The following is a 25,709-nucleotide window of genomic DNA, read 5'->3' on the forward strand; positions in this document are numbered from 1 at the left end:
AATAACTCGCCAATGATAACGTGGAAGCACAGACGTGGATTGACGTTAGCACCTTGACGAACGAGGTCATTTGTAGACACAGGTATTATACAACGGCCCGGTCGATGGACGGCGAAAGGATGCGTGGGGGCAGTTTGCAGGCGGTGATTTAAAGGTCTATGAAGCGATGATGCCTTAAGATTACTTACTCGCCGGAACATAATTTCCCGGCTCCCGGCTGCGTCTTCATGCTGTAATTTACGGAAGCTTGCTGGTAACATGTTAAGAATGTCACTTCCTTCGCTTGCGTGCATGAAACGCACGCGAAAAACTTTATTTGAAATAAAACGACCTCGGTATCTGAAAATCCCTATATTATACCTTTAATGAAATAAAAGGTTATAATTCTTGTCAATTTATTTAATGTTTACCACGAATATCTAATTGATTAATTTATATTATCAAGTACGAGGTATACAAAAATTAATTTCATTGTATAATATTTGATATTTATTTCCATTTATTTTTATTCTTTATCTTCTTTCATTCTTTTGAAAATGATTCCGCTAATTATTTCCCTTAGCAAAGATTTGCTCTGAATATCTCGATCGAGTTACATGGGGTTTAAAATGAAATATTATATGCAACTGTGCTTGAGAAGCAAAACTCCTTTTTTGATTAGACAAACTTAATACGTTGGTTCTAACATTCCAGACCATCCCGCTATGTATCGGGTTGCACGATTCGCAATTATGCATTCAACGCGGTACCATGCGTTATTCAATGCGATATTGAATATCACGTTACCAAACAAAACATTGCGGAATATCGGGATTTCCTCGAGTAATTGGAAGGCTTGTTACCGAAACTATTACCGCGATCGCATTATAATTACACCCTCTGTGCTCAGTGCCGTGTTGCAGGTTTATCATAATTTCGTATACATCGTAAATAGGAAACCTGTTAATTGAACGTGACAGTTATTAACTTGCGATGCCATTAACTTTGCGATACCTTAACTAGCCTTAATATTTACTACGTACGTTACAAAAAGAGAGTCTCAGGTACATTTTAATATGTTTAAAAAATCCAATTACATCATTTACTGTCTTACGAAACTTCTGTGTTGACAATTACTGATTGTGAGAAAATTTTAGATGTTTTTAGTTTTAAGAATCTTCGCAGATTATACTTTTGCAGATTTTTAATTTAATTCTATCTACAATCCATAATAAAATTGAAATTGATATAAATTTTACTATCTTTATTATCGAATTACAATACGTATATTTGTTTATAGTTCGACAGCTTTTTATTTCCACAAATTTTTAAAACTGAAACAAAATAAACTGACAAATCTTGGTTTCAAAACATTTTTATTTCACACGGTTCTAGTAGTAAAATTCTTTAGTGCGAGATATTTCTGTTATATAAATCCTTGATTTCTTTATTGATTTTATGAAACCTAATGATTATATATTTATGTATTATTGATACGTTACATAACGTTTAATTATATTATCTATCTTTTGATTTCTATTCGATGTAGAATTTTTACTTTGTCCATAGATAAACTAATGATTCATTTCATCAGAATTACTTAAAGATACCAAAGAAGGACGAATATCGAGTAGTCAGTGCTAGTAGAGAAAGAGGCGGAGATCATTTGCGATAGAACGGTGTATCGAACTTTTGGCAACTCGTAACTATCGATCGGCGGAAGCTTGGATGGTGTCCAGCCTCGACAACCGAGTGATACGGAAGGTCCTTGATGAGGTCCCCTAGAATCGACTTCACTCTTTCCCCTCCGATCAGTTCTTCCATATCGAACCTGTCACCGCTTGCACGAACTCTGCGACCATTTATGTCTATCATAGCTTCTTGTTGGTAGCCATATCGGATATGATGACCCAAAGTGCGGAACTTTTCATTCGCTTACTGCCAGAAAGTAGCGTTGAGATTTCATAATATTGTTATCTCCTTTCTTTTGCGACACATTGTGAAAATTTGCGTTAATTTAGTCGCAATGTAAACGAAAGTTTTCATAAATTGATCTGTCAATAATTTATTTAAATACATTTTTCTTTATTAAATAAACTGACAGACAAAAGAGAGCACTATATAATAATAAATCTTCGAATAAAAGTTTAATTGTAAAAGTATGCTACTAACATTTTTATGTAGTAAGATGATAAATTACAATTAAAAATTTTTACTAAGTACTCATCTAATCAAAATTATAAATTTTTTGTTACAGGATGTTGCTTTGTAACCTTCTACACTAGAAAAGCGGCTTTGGCAGCGCAGAACGCTCTTCATAACGTCAAAACCTTCAGTGGGGTAAGTAAATGACAAATAATTAATGTAATATTTGATTACTATAAATATGTATATAAAACATGCACGTGAGTTTGTTAAAAATTTACTTGAAAAGTGAAATTGATTCAATAAAATTTATAATAAATTTTTATCTATTAAAACTGATGTGTAGCAAATCAATTACAAATATAAATTTAATACGAAGAAAGAACCGATTATTTTGCGATATGAGTGAATATAATAAATAAAACGTAATTACGATACGTATTACAGTGTCTGTATTACGAATACGCGCGTTAGTTTCACGATGATTATCTTTCAAACCGAACGCAAGTTTAGTCACCTCTGATCACAAATCATGGTTGTTGCTGCATGTATCAATATTATTGACGATAGAAATGTTTAGATAGCTTCAACGTATGCCGAGTACCGAATCAATTGCCAGACGCATTCGCTTAGCTGAATAATGAACGTTTACGCAGATAATTATCCGAGTGCCGATGATTGACCGAATAATGAATATTAATACAGTTGATCGTTCGAATAAATTATTCAAATCATTGTGGCGGCTCGATGAATCTTCGAGTAATCATCAATACAAGTGAACGGTCTGTCGCAAACAACATCTATTTATACTACTAGCATCATGTTTTTCAAGCAATCTACTCTTTTGTTAATTTAGAATAAAATAATGTAATTGCTTCAATATTAAAATTGGAAGTCAAGAATACGACTCTCTGGAATCTTCATTACATAACAAAATGTAAAATTAAATTAACATATCTATAATTATTATCCCTTTTAGTTTCTATATTAGTTTCTATTAAAGCGATAAAAACAAACCATTAAAATTATAAGAAAAAAGACTCGTAAGCAAATGAATGAAAAATTGCATATTTATAAATGATCATCATTTATCATTAAAATGCTATTAAGCGCTAGTAATAATTTGTAAAGCTAGACAATTTATGCACGATATCAACTGCAAAATGAGTGCTGCAGCTTAATAAAATCTGGTATTAAAAATGGCGATTTTTAAATAGACTAGAAGGACCATAGTGTATACAAATGAGGAAATTTGAACAATCTTCTCTCGTCAACGCTAATTGATTTAACTGTAGTAAGGATTAGAGAAAATTTTAAATGACGCATTTTTAAGCTTCTCTCTTTTTCGAATATCCGAAGCTGGCAGGCTCCATTATGAAGCTCTCGATCCTCTTTTCGATTCGAGATAACGTCGTCCTCGTCCGCTTGGAAAAATATTCCGTCAGAAAAGCAGCTTCCCTTTCTTTAGGTTTGGCGTCCGTCGATTACAGACGACCGGGGGCCAAAGATATCGTTGGAAGTGAGCCCGCACGATAATTACAGTTTCCCTGGAAACTTTCGATGCAATTACAAGACGTCATTATGAGCATTTAACCGAGCAGGCCTGGCAATTCTACCCTTCTATCCTCCCCGCTTTCAGCCTGTAACTCTCATATACGTGTGCTTATGCCTGAATTTACGAGAATAATTACTATCGATCGAAAGAGCGAAAGGGCGTGTTGAATGTGTGACGATCTCTGCAAAGCCGCGTGCGGATTGTTAATAATACTCGATATGTTAAATGTGGCTGAACCGCAATAAATTGCATCAATTACATACGTTTCATTATATATTAAATCTATGAAAATCTTCTTTCTATTAGCAACATGAATTCAACAGTGCGCAGCAGTTCCTTTAATTATGTATGTATTTATGTAAATTGTACATATTATACTTTCTAAAGGACTGTCCATGTAATTTATTTAAATCTACCGTGAGCATGATCTTTTTATTATTACTTTAATAATACATTTTTTTATATAGCAAATTTTATTACTTTGCAGCACGTAATAGTAATTATAATTAGAGCTTGATTATTATATTTCACATAAAATAATTATTATGACTCAGCATTTGTGTCGTTTTTTTTTTTAAATAAAAAAGTTTTTAATATTAAATTAATAGAATGTTTTATTAATTATGGAAATAATAAATCATTGATTTAGAAATTAAAGCTCTTGTAATATGAATGCGTATCTGAATTTCCAGATATCTCACATATTAAATCCATTTCTTGCGCATGTATAGCTTGAACGTGCGAATAATTTAAAGTTATCATTCTAAAATATGTTTACGAAAAAAAGTTTTATTGACCTATCGAGCGAAGAGAAACAACGAGCTTTTCTTATACATCGTGCGGCGGCAGCATCATCTTGGCATCGCTTCAGATATCTTTTCTTCTGCAGTCAGGTTTAGTGAACCCACATATACCCGAGTCAATACATTGAAAACACACATACACATTATATAACTTATATGTACTTTTATGAGTAATAGCTCATAAAAGTATAAATAGTTGAAAAAAAAACAAAGTAAAATTTTATCTTTCTAATAAAAGGAATAACAATAAGAACAAAAATGCGATTCACATAAATTTGTATATATAGAGCAAAATAATAAACAGGTTAAGCTCGTTTTTTATTTTTTTTATCCTTAAAAGAATAGACACTTTTTTACTTTTAACTATTGTGATTACAATACAATTGCTATAAATGCACAATAGTTGTACTACACAGCATTAAAATATGTCAGAAACTGACAGTACATTACTTTTATCGCATAATATCGTAACGTTTTTATAATGCATTTTTTTATAAATTTCTTTTTTGTTTCTTACAAAAACTAATTGCGGTTATATATCATTAAAATTTTTCCTAACAGATGTTTTCCTTAACACACATTAGCAATATAATATAAAATACTAATTGTAAGTTCTAAGTACAATATTGTACATACATAAAAAACACAGTATTATTGTTAAATTTAAATCTTAGAATATAATGAGAAGGAAATAAGAAAAAGATGATATATAAAGATGTATAAAGAATAATGTTGGAAATAATTATTTATTATCTTACCCCTCCCCTCCTGTTTAGTTTACTCGATGTTTTTGTACATTAAGTAAAATACTCCTTGTCGATCTACTCACGAAAGTAAAACGCGACGGGCTCCACTCGAAGGTCGCGTGCCATGAAAGAGTTCAAATCTGAGACTCTTATGCTGGCTGTTAATTAAGGGGATTAAATAGCCGGAAGTCAAGCAGTTACTCTTCGAGAAAGAGCGCGAGATGGCAATGCTCAATCGAGAATGGAGTGATAGAAAAGAAACTTGGAGAAAGAGGTTTCTCTAATGTAAAAAAAAAAGAGAGAAAAGAGAATGCAAACAAGAAAGTGGAACGTCCTTGAACAACGCATTAAAAAGAAGGAAAGGAGATGGAAAAAGAAAGAGGGAAGGAAGATGGAGAGAGAAGGAGGGGTGGAATGGGAAGGAAGGAAAAGGAAGGACAGGAAGGAAGAGGAAAGGTGAATTGCAGAACGTCGTTTTCGCAATGAAAAGGGTTGACTGAGTATAAGTGGGTAGCTGAAAGGAGCAAGAGTCGAAAGAAGCGGCGGAACGAGAAGGACGCTCAGGGGGTTGAAAACTCCGAATAAGAGGAGAAGGGAGTAAAGAGACGAAGAGGGAAGCAGTGGTGTAGGCGGGAGAGAAGGTAGATAGGGGACGAATAGAGAACGGCTTGTGCATTTGAAGGAGTTTAGCTTTTCTCGTATCAGATTTCGTTTCCACGAGTGGCGTCGAGTTGAGAGGTCTGTGTTGGCTCAGAGAAATGACTCGAGAGCCCGAAACCTTTCCTCTCTCTTTCTCTTCCTCCCTCATTCTCTTTCTCCTCTCACCGTCAGTTTCTTTAGTCACCCTTTTGCAGCCTTCCCACCCGACTGCATCAATGCGACGCTATCCTTATTTGGTGCCCAACAGCAGATTTACTCTGTACAGAAACCAACGAGAGGTCCTGTCGTTTCATGTGTGCACGATTCAGGCAGATTTTGATTTTTAGTATCTTGTGATAATTTTAGGTACAATGACGGTTTACAATTTAGAATTACACATATCTATCTACTGCGTAGCGTTAAAAATTATATTCAAACATCACGTTGTACTCAAAATAGTTCGAATATCGTGTTCAGAAAAATGTTTTATTATTTATTGTAAAACTCCTCGTCTATTTTTGTTCTTTCAATGTCAATTCTATTTCGTATATTCCCAAAATTCGTTAAAAAAATATTGCTTGCCACCTTTCCGTTGCGAGTAAAAGTTTCATGTGTGTAAATCAAACGTCGCACGAGAAAAAAATATTCACGTCTATAATTGAAATACTGGAGTACCCCATGGCGATTTTGCGGCAAAGAAGGGAGAGGAGTACGTCTGGCTTGCAGCCGCGAAATTGGCGGAAAACCGTGGCGAATTTACAAGCATGCATACCGCCCTCGCAACAATGCGTAATATTATTAAAGCGCGGCGGGCGGAGAGATATTGCAGCGTTAGTAGGCGAGGTACAAATGGAAAATGAAACCATTATACGACGAACGTTTCGTCGCGATCGAATATGTGGAAATTGCAAATAGAAAATTCTTCGTAATCGATCGTACCAACCCTTTTTTTGAAAGATCTATAAGAATATGAATTTAAAAATGAAAAATATCGCTGTTTTTTTGTAGGAATGGAGAAAAATAATTTTTTTTTTAAAAAGATATCAGATGCATTTAAATAAACGCCACTTATTATATATATCGTAATGTTTTTCGAGAACACATAAAAATATAACATTATAATATTTGATTAATGTAACAGCATCTTTTATTAATTTCTATAAATATTGGAAATTGCATTTGCTTTCAAAGAACGCGTTCTAAATAAAAAATAAGCCTGCAAGAACTATCGGGATGGAAAAATGAAGAAGACATCCAAGTCAGTAGCGGAAACGAAAGTAGCCTTCCTTCCTTATTCGACGCCGTCCAGTCTCGTATCCGTGGAGGGTTCTAAAATATTCAAGATAACCCTGAAGTCAGTTGACCGGACATTAACGATCAATATCGATGGAATGTCTACTGTGTGTCTAGTGAAATTCGAAATGCACCGACTATGTTGGGTTTGAAAGAGCCGGCTGAGAGAAGGACAAAGAGGGAAGCAAGAGGGAAATTCGATAAACCGCTATGACATACTCGATAATTTACGTTAATAATACAGTCCATTCGCTCGAACGCACATATGCAGATATATGCATGATGCGTGCACAGCTGTATTGTCGCGATAACGCGATGAGTCACGCCGTGACACTTTCCGTAAAATAACGGTAATCGATGCAGCCTTTGCGCGAGCATTGCGGTGACTCCGCTTATTTCACGACACCTGCCACATTCGGCGAGGCAATCTTCGAATATCGATATCGTGTACTGTATATTATTTCGCGGAAACGAGGAATTAAATTGAACAATCTTACATTGATCTACTAAATCAAGCGATGAAAAATAAATGAAAAAAGATATGATTGGATAGTCACCTGGTCATCCACAAAACTTTTATCTAGATTTTATTTTATCACGTGCGGTTAGAAGCAGTTCAAATTAATTTTATCACTTTTATTGTTACACTAAAAAGAGTCTGTTAATAATAATTAAGTCTAGGTAACAGTTACTAAAGTTTTTAGTAAAATAATTTTAATCAGATATTCAGATTAATGTAATGAAAATCAATTATAAACGTTAATTTCGCTTTTCTAAATATTATCTTATTTTTTTATTGATTTTATCAAATGATTACTATTATTATGTTTAATAATGTTTATTTAATATTGCATCATTACGCTAAACAAAATTACATCTTGGTAGCTATACTAGACTTTTTTCAGTACACAATAAAACAATTTTGTGTTGTGTGTGTGTGTGTGTGTTGTGTGTGTGTGTGTGTGTGTGTGTGAGAAATAAAGGAATTAACTATTATATTATATCAATCGCGCGAATTTTATTATCCTCCATTTATATAATACACACACGCGCGCGCGCGCGCGCGCGCACATTCTCTCTCTCTCTCTTTTTCCTCCATTTTTTATGTATTCAATATTTAAAATATTGTCTTATAGAAGTTTATTCACTATCAAATTATTTTATGTATACAACAACTTTTAAATCGCCAATTTTTAATTAGCGTCGTAAATTGTACTAGATAAACTATATTTAAGTAACACAAAAATAAGAGCGTTACATTTTTTCCAGTTAAAAGTTACTAGTGTAAACTTCAGATTACGAAAAATATGTCCTACGTATATTAACAAATATTAAGCATAAATTATCATCCAATTTTAGTTAATAAACAGCGGCAATTTAATCATCAATTTTTGATTTATTGACACATGGATTTCATCGGATATGCAATTTAATGAAGCACGACTGCCGGGCTATTAAATCGGACGTTTACTGTACACACTCGATATATATATTTCAAATGAAATAATATGACTTTATGACTATGGTACAAACAGAACAGACTTAAGTATTAGCAAATGCCCAGCAGGTGACCAAAAATAAATCATCTATGTTTGTAAAGTAATGGGGACACTGACTGTTTCTATGTCTTTTTTGTTTGATGCTTTAAAGTCGAAGCAAAGAGCAAGAGAGGCGATAACACTCTAATGAAAGAAGGCTTGACCCATATTTCCGCCTTAAATAACACTAATGGTTTTGGTCAGTCGGTTTCTCAATCGTTGTACCCATCATGCATTTCTGTGCCAAGAAATCGATTTTCACTGACATCTGCTATTAGACATGTACCAATAAGGGAACGTGTGAATGCACTTAACTCTACTATATAATTAAATTTTGAGTTAATGCTTAATTTTTTTAAAAAAATATTTCATATATTGAAAATCAAAAATTTAATGAATTATAAATTTCTATCAATGGTCACTAAGGAAATGAATTATATTGTTAAATTGTCATAATTGCAAAATTTACAATTGAAAGAAAATTTGATAATCTAAAAGCGTGATTTAAGGAAATTGTTGAAAATGATTACTCTTTGTTGTCATACATACATGATATTATCATATCATACAGCATTCTGTATGACACAATTAATTAATATACAAAATCAGAAATTTTATACGCATCATAAATCTAGAAATATGACAATAATGACTTGATCTCATTGTCCAGTAATCCAAAGGGGGAAAATTGAATCATAAAACGTACTAAGCATCAGAATGAAGATACATGAGATGCGTAAATGTAAAAAAGTCGTAAACTGAATAATTAACTTCTTCGTTCCAGCTCTTTATATCTTTTTGTCGCATTTGGTCGCGCCTTGGAGAGAAAGCACAAGAGTTATGACGGGCCGAGCGTGTATAATTTGTCGCCAATTAAACGGTTTATCTCGTGCCTTTTCTCTTATTTCTTTCGATCGCAGTCTCTCTGCGACACCGAACGCAATTGTTGGCTCAGAAAAACGGAGTCATCGACCGTCTGGTGCGGGCGCAAAGAACCGGAAGCGCTTCCACTTCGCAGAGGCGAATGTCGTAATCGCATAACGACATCGTATGATTCTCCTAGGCGCTAACGAACACCCTCTATACTCCAACCCTCGACCTGCCATTACCCTGTGCACGCTGCAGTAACAAAAAATAATGGACGTCATTATCGGTCCGAGATAATGGTCGCGGATGAAGAGGAGAAAGGGCAGCAGGTGAAAGAGAAGCGCGAAACGACGATCGACGGATGGATGTGAAGAAAAAAGAAAATGCCGATCGGCGAAAACGCCCATGCCAACGACAATCGCGCTGTTCCTGGGATCGTTCCGATTTTTTGCTGGACTGTGCATTCGAGCTCGTCACGAAATTCTCGCTTAACATCGAATCTGGGGAAGAAAAGAGAAACGTCTGTGTGATTTTCAGAATTTGAGGTGTATTTAGGACAAAATTAGGACGATTAATTAATTATTTAGCACTTAGTATCTAGAGACTACTAATTCAAAAATATATAAGCTTAAGAAAGAAATTAATTAATGTTAATTAATTAATTAGTGCTAATATGAGTATTGTATTGCAAATTACCCTTTGAATTTTTTTCTTTACTTGAAAACATGCATTTAGTTTATTTAAAAAATAGAATACTAAAAATAGCAAACCAAATACACACAGGAAATTAACAAATATAGGAAAACATGCTTAATTTTTCAATGCACTATCATTTAAGAATTATTAAACCTTTATATTAATTAATTCAATTAAGATTCTTTATAATTCAAAAACAAATTGGAGAGAATAAAAGGCAAAAGGAGTCGGGCGCAGAAGACATCACGCAGTTAAAAACACCACTAAGTGACAAAAATCATTTATTCGAATAAAACTTTTTTATTGTAAGAGCGCTATTATTATAATAAAAGAGCGTTATTCGAATAAATGGTTTTTGTCACTTATTAGTGGTGTTTTTAATTGCGCGACGTCTTCTGCACCCGACTTCTATTGCCCTTTATTTTCTCCAATTTGTTTTTAAAAATTATTTATATGAGACGCTTCACGTCAACGGGGACAAATATCTGGGCAAAATTTGTGAAATCAAAATAAGACATTCAAGGGCTTAAAATTTTCGTTTTTATATGTAGTTTAAGGAAAAACGTGGCGTTTTCAAAAATTCAAAGCGGCTGCTCCAATATAGCGGTTAGAATGAATAAAAAACTTATGGAAAGTATTGAAAACATTAATTTCTTTGATCAGGTTCAAAATTCATTGATCAGGTCCAAAATTCATTTAGTTTCCATGAAAATTGATATTTATGGATATTTTTAATCACTCGTAAACAATCCATAGTCATATTTCCAAAATTCGAAGTGACGGATCCAGTATGGCGGCTGTACTGAATGAAGAACTGACTGGAATTCTAAAATCATTAATCTAGTAGTCCAAAATTTATTCAATCCTAAAAATCGATATCTTTTTTTTTACCCGAAAATTCTTATTCTTCGGAATAAAGATCCGAGAAAAATCAATTTTGAATCACACGATTAAGGGCCAGTTGCTCCATCTTTCGGTAAATTTTACCTCTGTTAGATAAATCCGGCAATCCACGTACGTAATTAGATAATCTTGCTACTTATCTAACAGGTAAACTTTACCAAAAAATGGAATATTAGGCCCTAAGAATCTAAGCATTTCAGTCAATTCTTCTTCCATTGCAGTCATCATATATTACATCCGCCATTTTCAATTTGGGAAATCTGATTACGGATTATTTATAAGTGATCCAAAAAAACTTTCAGATTTCAATTTTTAGGATTGAATAAATTTTGGATTACTAGATTGATGATTTAAGAATTCCAGTCAGTTCTTCATTCAGTCTTATTTCGACTTCACAAATTTTGCCCAGACACTTGTTCCTGTTGACGTGGAACGTTCCACTTGTGATATATATCACGAGCAATTTATTCTTTGATAATTTTTATTCCATCAAATAACTTGCACTGCACCAAGTGCTTGCATTGGCAAGAAAAACAGAAAAAATTATACGTTTAAAAGTTGATTGTCAGTGTTTATTATGGAAGGTGGCAACGAATTGCCCGGTATTCTGGCGGGATTGCAAGACGACATAGCGTGAACTTTCGCGAGTTGGTCGGTAGGCGGTCTAACGAGTGTGAGAAAAAAAAAAAATAAATAAAACGCGGAAAGCAACGAAAGAAGAAACGCGGAAGAATTCGATTTGCGTCGCGGTGCTATGCGGGCAGCAACAGCGGGCTCGATTATCGTCACGAAAACGTCGCGCGGCCGCGCGCGTGCGGCCGCGGGCTAAATTGCGTCCCATTTCTCAGCAACTTTTTCAATTTGTCGCGGCTCGGGCAACTAATTACCGGCCAAAATGACTTTTGCCTCGCTGCGGATGGCGGCTTTAGCATCCACGATAGTATAGCGGTGCGGCGGCATGGCGGCGGCGTGGCGGCGGCGTCGATGTCGATGTCGATGTCGCGGCATGCTGGGCCGACCGATTTTTCGAATACGTGATCGTCAACCTTGGTATGACGTATCGCGTGACATGACCACGTGCGAATGGCACATTTGATGCGAAATCAATGAGACAAAAAGAGGGACAGAGAAAGGAAACTCGCGAAGCGACAGTTTGATTACGTCTACTCGGACTTGGCGAGGCCGCGAGCGAATTGAACGGGAGATTTTTACCGAACCAGTACGGCGATAACGCTCGCAGGTGCCGTAACTGTTATCAGTGGAGTCGTTAAATGCGTGGTATTGACGTGCTCGCTTTTTGGAGATTAACGTTTCGCAGTATCGATTTGTACAAAGCCGGCGCTCGTGGGGAAGTTTGTTGATTGCTCGTTACACCCGTGCGAATTGAAAAGAGATGAATGTAAATAATGGAAATATTCCTTTAAAACAAAATATAAGAATGTTCTTATATTTTGAAATAATTTTAAGTAATTTTTTAGTTTTAAACACTTCTTCCAAGACAAAAAACTTTTGCTTATGTGTTAATTACACTTTAATTCAAATTTAGGAAATGGTACGCCAGTATTCTCAAAGCTCTACTATATATGGCAATATTTATTTTGCATGCTGTTATAACTGCAGTTGTAATTTCATACTGATTTCTATGTTCTGTTATTTTTAATGGAATTTCTCTGATACAATTTTACAATAATACGTAAATTGGTTTATTGAAAACATCATCGAAATATCTTTTGTGTGAATATATGTATTAGTATTTATTTTTTTGCTTTTGAATTGAATTTTTATCACTAAACATTGGTGATATTGATATATTTCAACAAAAAAAGAAAGGAAAATTTTGTTTTAATATTGTTTTAAATATTTTATAGATAAATATATATATATATATATATATATGTATACACACAATAGAATGTGATTGTAATAAGAACTTGTTATTAAATATAAAATTTAAAATAATTTTCTTATTTAAATGTTTTAATATTAAGTTTATTTCATGTTTAGTACATGAATATTATTGGATTTTTTATCAATAGATTAAGGATTAAAATTGGAATATAAAAAAAGGAAATAGAATTAGCATATTTAGTTGTTCAGTTCTTTTTATAATAATGTTGATGTATTTATATAATAATTTTATTCGATAAACCATGTCATAAAAAACGAAAGTAGAAGCTAAAAATATTTTCTATTTAATTTATTTTTAGTTCTAGATATATCTATTCAATATAAAGAAACTTCTATGTGCTTTAATGTTATTAATAAATCCTTGTAACTAGGATCATAATCAAATTTTTATTATAATTTATATTTAAGAGATATTCTGTTTGAAAATTTACACTACGGTAGATAGGATGTCTGGAAAAAAGATATAAAGTTTGAAAGTGAAGATAAAAAAGAAAGTGATATATCTTTCTATTAATAAATATTTAAATTAATATTTTCATTTCGTTTATCTTTACGATTAGAATATATCGATGTATATATTGATACATATAATTATTATTTAAATGATCTGTAATAAAAATGATGAATTCAAGGGGATGAAAAAGTTCTTTTTTCATCCTCTTACACATTTTCCTTCAAATTAAATTCGCAATTCTCATTACAAATCACTGAAATAATATAATTATAATACGCGAGAATATTTTAGTAATTTAAAAAATAATAGTTGCACGAGAGAGAGAGAGAGAGAGAGAGAGAGAGAGAGAGAGAGAGAGAGAGAGAGCGAGAGCGCATTAATTCAAGCCTCTCGATATCAATACCGAAAGTTGACATTTTTATCCGTCCAATTGTCCATTTCGATATCACCGTTGATAAATCGGAAGAAGCAAAAATTCCGTCCCATTTCTTCGAGATGATTTTTCATTGTGAAAGATTTGTTGTGCTGGCACGAGATGAACGTCCGTTCTGTCGCGTCGCGTCTCCATGCCAAGCTGGACCGCGAGATTTCTTCGCACAAATAGAAACGAGAGAACCTGCACTCCCGCTAGGCTTTACGTCGTGTAATCTTGGACTGAGTGACACGAAGACAGCAAGTACCGGATAAATTTGCTGGAAAGAAATTGGAAAAAAGGAGATTGTAGAAGAGAAAGAAAGGGAAGGTACACACGTGTCTCTGCGTATGAGAATGAACTGGAAACGCGGATAAACCAGAGGTACTTTAAGGAAAAAGAATTGAAGATGAGATATATATCTCTTCATGAATCTTCTACTAAAATTAATCTCCTAAACGTAAAAAAAAATACATTAAAACGCAAGAGGCAAGTTGCGAATTAAGGAGTATAATTTACCTTAAAAAAAATTGTTTGGATCTGTTTAGCGGCGAATAAGTTTATATAAAATTTAGGATATATATTTTTTTAATTAGAATCAAAATTGTCTATACGTGAAGTCAAATCTCATTGTCAGTCCAATTATAAAACTCAACAATTATTTGGACCAATTAAAGGAATAATCCGGTACAATTACTGAATATTATTGAATGCTTCAAATAATTGCATTAGTAATTTATGACATTACAGCAATCTATAATTGCTACAATAATAACTGATAATTCTATTTCGTTATTGATCCGTTGACGAATGAAGAGCACTTTACCGACAATTGTTGTTTTTACAGCGCGTTTTTATTTTCCCCGGAAATGGCGGCAACAGCACTCCACTTCCTTTGTTAGAATTGAATGTAATTTCATAGAAGACACTCTGTTCTTCCTCCTCGATCGATCTCTTAGTTCGCAACTAGGTCAGCAACTTTCCTATAGCGCTCGTGTTACGCACGTGTAACAACACGATACAGATAGAAACACGTTAATTTAATTATATATCCGTAGTAAAACAAGTGTTACCGTGGTTGATTTTGCCCTGATAATTTGCAATTGTGTTTTGTGTGCAAACAAAAAAATTACGAAGAATAAAGGTCTGGACTTAAATATGCAAAAAATAATTTTAGACTTTATTCGTTTCAATTAATTTTACTTATGTGTTTGCATGTGTATGCAATACATGTTTATATACGTGCATACATATATACACCCATACAAGAATAGAGACTTAATTGTAGAATTATTTTATATTTTAAAATGAGAGAACGCTGGCGAAGCTTTAGATACGTAAAACAGTAAAATATTTACTTAACTTTTAATTGATTTTGCCATCAACTCTGGCATTTAAATTAAAGTTTAATTATCAAAATATTCAAAATTGAAATTTAAAAGAAGATAGCAAAATAATCTTCTTCACAGTTTTCACTACAGTTCCACTAATACTCCCGTCCATACAACTGCTGTTTCAAACATTCATTAATTCTATATACAATGAATTTAACAGATGAATTAATCATAATCGGACACTTATATCTGCTATCTCAAGTTGAGTTTTGCGAAAATCTCTAATGACCATAAAATCCGCGTAAGCTACAGCAAATCGAAAACAAAGAACGTCCGTATGGTAGTATACTACAACTCCACGATGACAAATGAAACGCTTAAGTCGGATGCAAATGGAAATACACGGGGGATGAAATCGCTTCAGGAGGGGGATTACTTCCGCGCTTATTCGGCGGAAAGAGTGGGAGTACCCGCGAGCACAATTCCCGCAAAAATCTGATTCCGAAACAATTACTCATACGACGATCCACGAATAACCGATTTGTCTCGCGACGAGCGCATATACAATTGTGTAACGTTTATATGGGTGTTTGTATGTATGCGTCTGTACGTTCTCATCTACCTCGTTGTGACCTCAATCCAATTCCCGGGAGATATTATAACGCGGTGTATTATCCCGAGTCATCGAATATTCCCGCCGACCACGAAGACCTATCCCGCTCACAGTGGCGACGAAATAAAGAAACAGTGATCTCCCGTGACACGGTGAGACAAATCTTTCTCCCTACCTGGTAGTCACTCCGCGAACCAGCCTTTCCCAGCACTGTCTCTCCGGTAGGAAACTTTCAATTTCCGGATATATCGTTCTTGGGCAGCATCGAGTACGCGTGATACAACAACGTCGGCTTTATTGAATATTTTTCCTTGAGCCTGCAGGCAATCGATCCTTTTTCTTTTCCGTGAAAATTGCTTGATCTTTCATAACTTTTCGATCTCGACATGAATACAAGACATCCTGTTTGTTTTACATGTATCTTTATAGTCTTCTTTATTATACTAACTTGTTTAATCGTAATATGCTTCTTGATATGTATAAAGTATCAACGTCGAACCATTGCTATAAGAGAATTAAGAGAAAAAATAGGTATATAAATTTCCTTATATTGAGAGAAAAAAAATGGCTGCAATTACTATAATTTAATTATAATTTATAGTGCTACTAACTATAATACATTTCGCTACTAACTATAATTATTTTATCACAATCGTTTTATTATTTTAATTACTTCTATATAATTTATTTTTACAATTATAGTCGCAAATATCAAATGGTTCCTTCTCAGTGTATGACAAGTTATGATACTACAGTCTTTGATCTGTAATATCTTGTGTGAATCATGTACTATATTACATATAACGTAATGTATAAGTGTATAGCAATGTCAAATTGAAGGGAAAGGAGGATGCAAGATTGAATAAACATTGAATAAAACCGACATATAGAATGGACCGCTGATGGTAGTGGTGGGGGTAGAAAGACGAGTAGAGACTGATTGGTTGTTGGATTAACAGCGACCAATAGTAATCAGTAGTTATCAGTAAACAGAGAAAGAACGATCATATTATTTCTGCCTCTCACTCTACTCGTCTTTCTACCCCCACCACTACCATCAGCGGTACATTCTAGATGTCGATGAATAAAACGCTTGCTTGATAAAATGTTCAGTCAACAATGTTTACCGAAAAAAATTTTCAACAAAACGTGTCTACTGAAAGAATTATTTCCAACTAAATATTTCGGTTACCATTTTTTAAACAGCAACATTGTATAAGTTATGCTTATTTGCTGTCAACGTTATTTGACTTCACTGTTTGTATCTGTGTTTGTATCTATGTACATATGTATCTAACCTGGTTTATTCTCGATGGAGCTACATGTATCGATTATGTGTGTACCAAAAATGATGAAGATTATTCGATTTGCGGTAATGTGCTGTAAAATCTAATATCGCTTAATATACGATGCATGATGATAATTTTCTTTACTTCGTTTGCAATTCTATCGTTTTATGAATCGCTGCTCATCGAGCAATCGAAATTCTCCGATCGCGGCAAATAGAAAAAGGAAGATAAGGAAAGCAACGACACATCGCACATGCCGCCGTAAAGATATTTTGTGGACAGTGAAAAAGCGCACGTTTAGGAGATCGGGATAGCGAAAGAAAGGCGCGAGGGGTTGATCCGCCGGAATGGGACACCAGAGGGATGACCCGATGGCGCTCGGGGACATACAGGCAGAGGGCGTGTTGCCAACTGCAGTTTCGCAGCAGCGTTCTTCAAATCGATTCCCATTTCCCTGAGAAATGCAGCACGCTGACGGAAACGCCCGCCCATGCTGGATAGAATCGCGGAATGGAAATTGATAGCGCGAGCGCGAAACGAGCTCCTACGAAAGTCATCGCGAAGGTAATCAATTGCAATTGTATTCTGCGAGCAAAAGATTGCGAGTCGTGAACTTCTTGAGTTTTAATACAAGAGTCAGGAGAAGTGATGCACAAACGGAGCGCATACGGTACTCATAATACATACATACGTCATAAAAAAAAAAGAAAAGAAGATAAGAAAATACTAGTGATACATAAATTAAGAAAAAGAGAGCGATGTAAAATTGACGTACTAACTGATAATACGAGCAAACGTTATGAATCACTAACAAATGCAGTATTCAATTGGAACTTTCTTTGATGTGCCTTATAAGTGAATCAGATCTAATTCGATATGACATGCACAAATTCGTATTCGTTAACTACATTGATCGGTAAAAAAAATTTTGATTAAGTAACTCTAATCAGAACAGATGTTTCTTATATAATTTTAAACGTGCTGAATCCAAATCAGTAAGTGAAAATGTTTTACTACGTCAGGCTTTGAAACCAGTTGAAACCTCCAAAAACTTTTTTCATCGATCAGTATCATTTCGTTTAACTGTTATTTAACATTCTCTATCTACAATTGTTTATTTAAAAAACATAACTGATCAAGCAAGAAGATCGTGATAATGTGCACATCCCGAAATGACTCGTGTGTATACACAAACTTGCGTGTCGAAGGGAAAGAGGAGAGTTATTTCTTGTTTAAACGTTCTCGCCGATACGTCCCTTCGCGTCGAATGATCATGTCTAGATCGCTGACGAAAACCGGCCGATCGTACAATGCTGGAGTAAATCTGTAACAAGTAAACAGACGTCAGTCACGCATAAATGATTACGCGTCGCTCGTGCGCAACGCGCACACACACCCACGCGTATCAATCACCGCCTGGTTTACCGAATGCTGGCTTGCTAGTAATTTAATCACTTTTAGTGCCCTATTGATATTCTGGAAAATTCGGTCAATCGATTGAAACGCGGGCCAATCGTTGGATGTTAAATTATAAGTTCATAATTATAATCGCACAGGAAAATTAGCTGTCAAAATTCGCGAAGAAACAATCTTTAATTATTTATTTCAATCGATTCAGTAATTACGGCAAAATATTACGATATATCTGGAATATCGGTCAACATAATTGTGTCAAAGTGACAAATTTTTAAGTTTTATTATATTTTATGACTTTCTCTCTGTCTTTCTTAGCAAAAATCAATTGTTTTTAATACAATTCCTAAAAATTTTGTATACAAATTATTAAGATTTCTTGTATGCATTTTAATTTTATTATAATTTAATAGTACGAAATTTACATATAATGCTGGAAATACAATGCTTAGAATTAAGTAGATAAAGATTAATTCTAATTTTGTTTAATTTGATCTAAGTATTGTAGCTTAAAAATATGAGTTTCACGTTTTATCGTATAGAAGCTCATTTTAACATGAAAATTTTATTCTTTTTCAATCTCAGATTTTTACAAATGTTTAGCAATTGTTATATTAAAAAGGATAATCGATATTTCAAATGATGAAATTATTCACGTACTGCACGAATAGACCAGTCAGTGTAAAGTTGAGTAAGAGTGTTAAGAATTTCGCGCACGCGTGCGGCAAAAACTGATAGAAAATCCGAAAAATTCGTCGTACGGATTCGATTGCACGCGTCACTCATTGCGCGTTAAATTATGGCCCGTAACTATTCTTTGCATTTTCTATGAAGAGTGGAGACCATATTTTTTTTATTTCTATCACGGAAGACATAAAGCTTTTATGATACCTACAATTTTCTGGAACACTTCCCTTTGACTGGCTATACGGGCACCAAGATTTACGCCACGTACGTCAGAATAGAGCTTTGTTCAAAGATTTGTGACTGGGGGTTGTACCAATTTTGTAGATGACTTGCTATGTGAAATTGCATAAAAAAAAAACTTTCAAAGTAAAAATAAAAAATTATTCTCAAAATGAATTCTGTTCGAAGAATGTCGATATTCATGAAACGCTTGTTTATTTTAGAAAGAAATAAATTTTGTATGTGTAACTCCTATATTTGAACTTTAATCTATAATTGATTATATTCGAACTTTAATAAGATAGTTTTATTACACCGCATTTTATTTTAGACGTATAAGTGGATTTGGATTCGTTCTGCCAAGTCTAAAGTAAGCGGATTTATTTTCGAATATATCATCCGCAGGTATCGTTTAATTTCCGTTCATTCAATACGAGAGAGACCGAATAAAGTCGCAAAAACCAAATGTGTACCGGATCGATTCATCTGAATTTACAAACTGCTCGACAAAACGGGTGCATTCGCTAATTTTTCATGAAAAGACGTCAGACATCCCCAGCTTTCCGGACTGGCGACTCGACGAAAGCCGGCGACACGCGCGACGGAAATGAAGACGAGATCGTATACCGAGATAAGTCGTGAAAACTCTCAAAAACTCACGGTCACGCCAAATGTTGAAAGAGGCTTCCCTATCCGGAGAAAACCGCGTGGCGGAAATTGAATGACGACGCGTCGTTTACAACTTGTGCCGGAAACCGTCGGTGTTCGTCCGGGGTCTCCGGTTGTGATAACGATGACGCCACCGTGCCGTCGTGTTGCGATAAAAATTTATGCATTCTCTGCGACTGGCGCTGAAATACGTCTGGGTGATGGCAGCACACAAAATGTGATAATATATCGTTTCCCGTATATGTATTGGTGCACTTGATCGCTCGTAAATAAGTGCATCGGTCTTCAAAATCACTTACGAAGTATTTGGAATGATCTCGTAGCCAATAATTAATGTAACGGGAATAAGAATTTGGTTCTCTCTCGAGAAGTATTAAAATAATACGATGACTTTTCAGTTAGTACCCAAATGATATTATTCCTCTTTTATGTAAATGTCGATATATTTATTAATTAATATCACTGACCAGTTAGCAATTAAATTTTAATCTTTATGCTTATAATTTAGTTAATGATAATATTTAATCAGACAATTTGATTGATTATTCAGTAGGTATTTAAATAACTGTTTATAAATAAAGTTTGACAAATGTTTAAATAAATCTCTGTTTTATAAATGCATATATTTATGTTTTCCAATAAACGTGCTGCGTATGATTTATTGTGTATTTTGGCTGAAAATCGTTTTTGTTATTTGTTACAAGAGGAAATTTATTTTAGGCTATATATAACGTGCGTGATGTTGCAAAGGGTTAAAAGACCACTTTTTGCGCAAAATGCCTGAATTGATGATCTATAATCTATATTGATGTTTATCTACATCTCCTCGGTAGGTTACATTACCAAACAACCATTATTCATAAAGATAGGCACGTTTGCTCCTATCTACTAACATTTCATTCTTTTTTTATTTCAATATGTCACATCATTGGCCCAATCGTATTTCATTCCTCCCTTCATTAAGAACGTTAGTCTTGTCTCTGTCGACCCACACAATTTTGGTCCAAAATTAGTCTCTACTTATTAATAAAGAATATTAATGTTCCGCCACATGTACAGCATTCCAACTTTTAATATAGAATCAATTCTCTCTTTATATAAAATACTTAATCTAATGTTATCATAATTGAATTTTAAGCGATTGTATTTCTAAACGTGTTTATATATTTAATGGTTATATCTATTTTACATAGCAACTTTCTATATTTCATTTTTCTTCTTATTACGTCGGTACAATAATGGCAAATAAATTTCAATGTTTGTAAAACAACTGCAAATTTTATTTAAAAAGGCATCACTTTTGCTAATAGTATTATAAAACATTTACAAAGTTCATACATTTGATGAAATGCAGAATTAAGTAAATTTTTCTTTATTCGAGAATTTCCAGCCATGTTCTGTCTTACTTGACATTTATCTTATTTTTTTTCTAATAATCGCAGTAAAATAGCAATTCGATCGTTTTACAAAACAACTCAATAACTGATCGGTCATAATATAATATAATAATTATGATAAAATAATGATTACACAGAAAGAACGATTTTGCTAAGTATACACAAAATTTAAGTAGATACAGATCTAAAAATAATTTTGTTGGATCAATAAAATAATTTTTAATGACCAAGCAAGCAGCTCGAGTCTCCTGTACAGTTATTTTAATTATACTAATATCTATAAAATTGGATCTATATATAATTAAATTTTTAGATGTTTTAATAAAACCGTTTTTTCCACATATTATTATAACAATTGTTTTACTCATTGATTTTGATTAATTTTAAAATTAACTTGACCAATGTTCGGTATAAAATCTCTTTATAAAAATTGAAGTACAGAAATACGGAGAATCAAGCGAAATGCGATTGATGATAAATGACATTGATGAAACTGATCTTGAGAGACAGAATTACCAAACGCGGCCATAAATTTGATGAGCATGTTTGCTCCCGTCGCGCAAAATCGACCAGAAATTGATCCTTTCTCACTCCAGGTTGCCGCGCCACCGCGCACCGGCGTTCTCGTATTTCATGTTTCCCTTCATTGAGAACATCGGTTTCGCCGTGTCGCGGCGCCCACCCTTCACCAAGCGTCGGTTCGCGCGGATGCACGTGGCGGCCGCATTTTTTTTCTCCCCGCTCGCATCGCGTCGTCGCTAAAATCCATGCAGATTTTTCACGAGGCTCTCTTCGCTGTGCGCGCGTTCGCCAACCATCGGGAAAAAAAGCATCCCTCCGGCCAGCCACTCTTTCCCCCGCCATCCTCTCGCCGCCGTGGCCTTTTTTCATTCTGTCGACGCTGCCCGACGTGGCGGTACGTGAAACGAATTTATAACTGCAGCGATACGACGGCCGAGCCCTTGAGTCGAATACGTCGATTTTAATACCCGCTACCTACGCCGCGCATCCCAGCCTACACGCCCTTGTCACTTTCGGCAACCCCTCGAATGTCAAAGCGCACCCTGGCCGATCGGCTTTTACCGTGTGGATATTGAATTTATACCGCACAGTCGAGAGATCTGGTGGGAAATATGCGGGCAGGGATGAACAAAAGCAAATTTTTCTTGATCGAGAGTACTATCGCCGTTGCCGATAGTATTCAAAGTTGACAATTTTGTATTTTGCAGTATGTATATGAGAGTTTTTTTTGTGCGTTAGATAAAAAAAAGTTCAGAGTATGGGGTTATAAATATTTCTTTGTGTTTTCATATTCCTGATGGTGTGAGTGCGTGTCTGCTATATATGTGCAAATATCTAAAGTCGCAAAAGGCAACAAATATGCATTCAAAATATCAAACAAATAAAATATTTGATTCTGATAGAATTGAACTTTCTAAAAATATGCAGTGAATATGCATGACTTTTTACAGAGAAAATTGTAAATGAAAAAAAAATATTGTATATATTCTTTTGAACTTTCAACTACAATGTCGTTTGCAAAATTTCTTCACCACCATATCGAGTATACAATTAAAGCATAGATAAATATTCTCAAATTTTTATAAGAAACTAAATTTTGTAAATAAAAAGTACTATAATATGCTTATATATAAAATTTTCGCAAGTAATAGATACACGATTTAGTATTGTTGAAATACTCGACTATTGCATAGAGAATACAGATTGAAACTGTATAAATATAAAAATATATAAAACTGTATAAATATATATAAAACCGCACTTGTGCGCATCGTATACTCCAGATTCAATAAAATATTCCTATAAAGTAACAGCTTTCATGAAAACAGATGAATAATTTTATAATAATAATATAACATTTTTATTCTATTAATTTTGATCAAAGATGTGAAATGATATAAAAGCTTTTGGAAAAAACCGTACTTACGGAAAATATGATATTTATTTTTATAGAAATACCGAAACTTGTTTTGTATTTTTTAAGCACGACTATTTCTGTTTAAAATTGTGTATCCATATAAAATATTCAACTATTCCAAACATCTCAGTAAATATGAATCCTTATTAATATATCATGAAAAGTATTTTCACGATATTATTCCATTCATGATTATATTCCATTTGATATAAACAATCAAGCGGTGAAGATTAAAAGTCGGAGTCAGCAAGTGGCGAAAGTACGAACTGTCACTTTTTGTAATTTCGTCGACGATTAAAGTATAGGAAGGAGATTGGGGTCGAGATGCAATGGTAGAATTTACGTGACTCAAGGTGAAGACAAGAGAGACTAAAGGGAAGGAAAGGACTAGTAGATCAGGCGAAGGGGTTTTTTTTTTTAAGCGTGACACCACGGATAAGAGAGGATGGCGCAACTTTAAATCCAGTCGTCACACTATCCCCCTCCTTACACCAAGATTATAAAAATTACCCTTCGCCGACCTCACAATGGGGTCGAGATTAAAAGTCACGAAGCCAGAGTCAGCAAGCGTCGCGACGCACCATTCCGGCAGGAAAACGGAACTGCTACTTTCGTAGTCCGGACGCGGCTGAGCGAAGAAGGATAAAAGAAGCTTCGGCGTATCCTGGAAATGAGTGAGACGCAAGAATACGTAAGCAGTGGTATAACTTTAAATCGAGTCTTCTTCCTTCGTTCTTCTTTTGAAACGGAAGAGATACACGCCACAGACCATTGAAACCAAACAATTCTACTTTATTTTCAATATTTTAAAGAAATGTCAATATGTGTAAAGAAGTAGAACATAATAAAAATAATGAATGTACAAATGAATTATTAAAAAATATAGTAACAGAAGGAACGGAGCATATTTTATAAACGAGAACACATTGGAAAAAATCATTAATTAATATCTTATTATTCGGAGAATTTTGAGTATATTATTTCCGATAAGAGTGCAAGATTTTTTAAATTGAAAAATATTACAATAATAAAAACTATAAACTCATGTAACTTAATATGGTAAATTCAAAACAATTATCAAAAAAACGAAACATTTCTGTACAATATATTACCTGTGTATAAAGCAAATCAATTTATATATTATTTTTACAATAAAACATATTTTATATTGATTAAATACGATAATTCAGTTTTATAAACTCTATTACAATATATGAAATAATTATATACTACTCTCTCTCGTATAATCTAGTATATATATATATGTACAATATAATATACCTATTATAATTCACTGTGAGTATTCTAAGAGTCTCTATTAATATGGTTGGATTAAAATTTAGTAAGATAAAAGGTTGGTTTCTGACTTATGATGTGGAAAAAGAATTTCTACGAAAGGAAACTTGCACTTCCTAAATGAGGATGAACGTTGGGAGAAATTCAGGAGTGTAACTCCAACTCGCGCTGGCGGCTTCTTCTTTTACACGAAAACTGTTGAACTTCATTTCTTGGAAAGAGTCTAGATTAAAAATCGAGAATTGCAGTCCGTCAGAAAGAGATTGCACGTTCGGAAGACTGAAAGCCGATTATGCTTTATCTATTCCAGATATTTTATTATTCCAAGGATATCAACGTTTCGGGGAACATTTAGACCCGTGGGATTTTATTTAATTTCTTTGCCGGATATTGCGGTATCGTTCCATGAACGCTTTCCCAAATTTTTCACCAATATTCTCGGTATTTCTCACCAAAATTCACGCTTCTTGAATTACGGGGCCTCTATAAAAATATCATCAAGCAGGCAAAGTTTATCCTCGCTTACGGATCAAACCATCCGTCGACTTTAAGCAGAATTGCCATGCACGAAATTACCGAATCGGCCGCAATATAAAGGTACGATGCGGAAGATACTAAACCCAAACGCGCCACGCGCTTAGCATAGATATGAATTTCAAGCTGGCTCTCACGGTGCGATACGAGAAATTCTTTCGCGTTCGGAGTATTGAGGAGATTCGCAAATAGAATATTCTGAACTCACTCGCAACAAGATAGCGCACACCTCTGAACGGGATGCTTCGTTTTATCCTTGGACAGAATTCTTTTTACACTGTATTTTTCGCGATATCAACAACTATTTTTTTAACCCTCATAATTCATCTCACGAATTTTCAGATTTATGTTCAGCTTCAAATTAATCTCCATACTTGTTTT

At 34.2% G+C, this 25,709-nt stretch overlaps 1 protein-coding gene across 6 annotated transcripts in view; it reads left to right on the forward strand.

Moving 5' to 3' along the window:
• Positions 1-25,709, forward strand: part of LOC108782294 (CUGBP Elav-like family member 2) — a 398,455-nt gene that overhangs the window by 368,044 nt on the left and 4,702 nt on the right. For all 6 annotated transcript variants that reach the window (XM_018550531.1, XM_018550533.1, XM_018550530.1 and 3 more), the window contains one exon: positions 2,237-2,319. In XM_018550531.1, the coding sequence (XP_018406033.1) occupies positions 2,237-2,319 (83 nt within the window). The remainder of the gene's footprint in view (positions 1-2,236; positions 2,320-25,709) is intronic.

This window comes from Cyphomyrmex costatus, unplaced genomic scaffold (genome assembly GCF_001594065.2).
Source record: "Cyphomyrmex costatus isolate MS0001 unplaced genomic scaffold, Ccosl1.0 scaffold123, whole genome shotgun sequence".
Classification (NCBI taxonomy): Eukaryota; Metazoa; Arthropoda; class Insecta; order Hymenoptera; family Formicidae; genus Cyphomyrmex; species Cyphomyrmex costatus.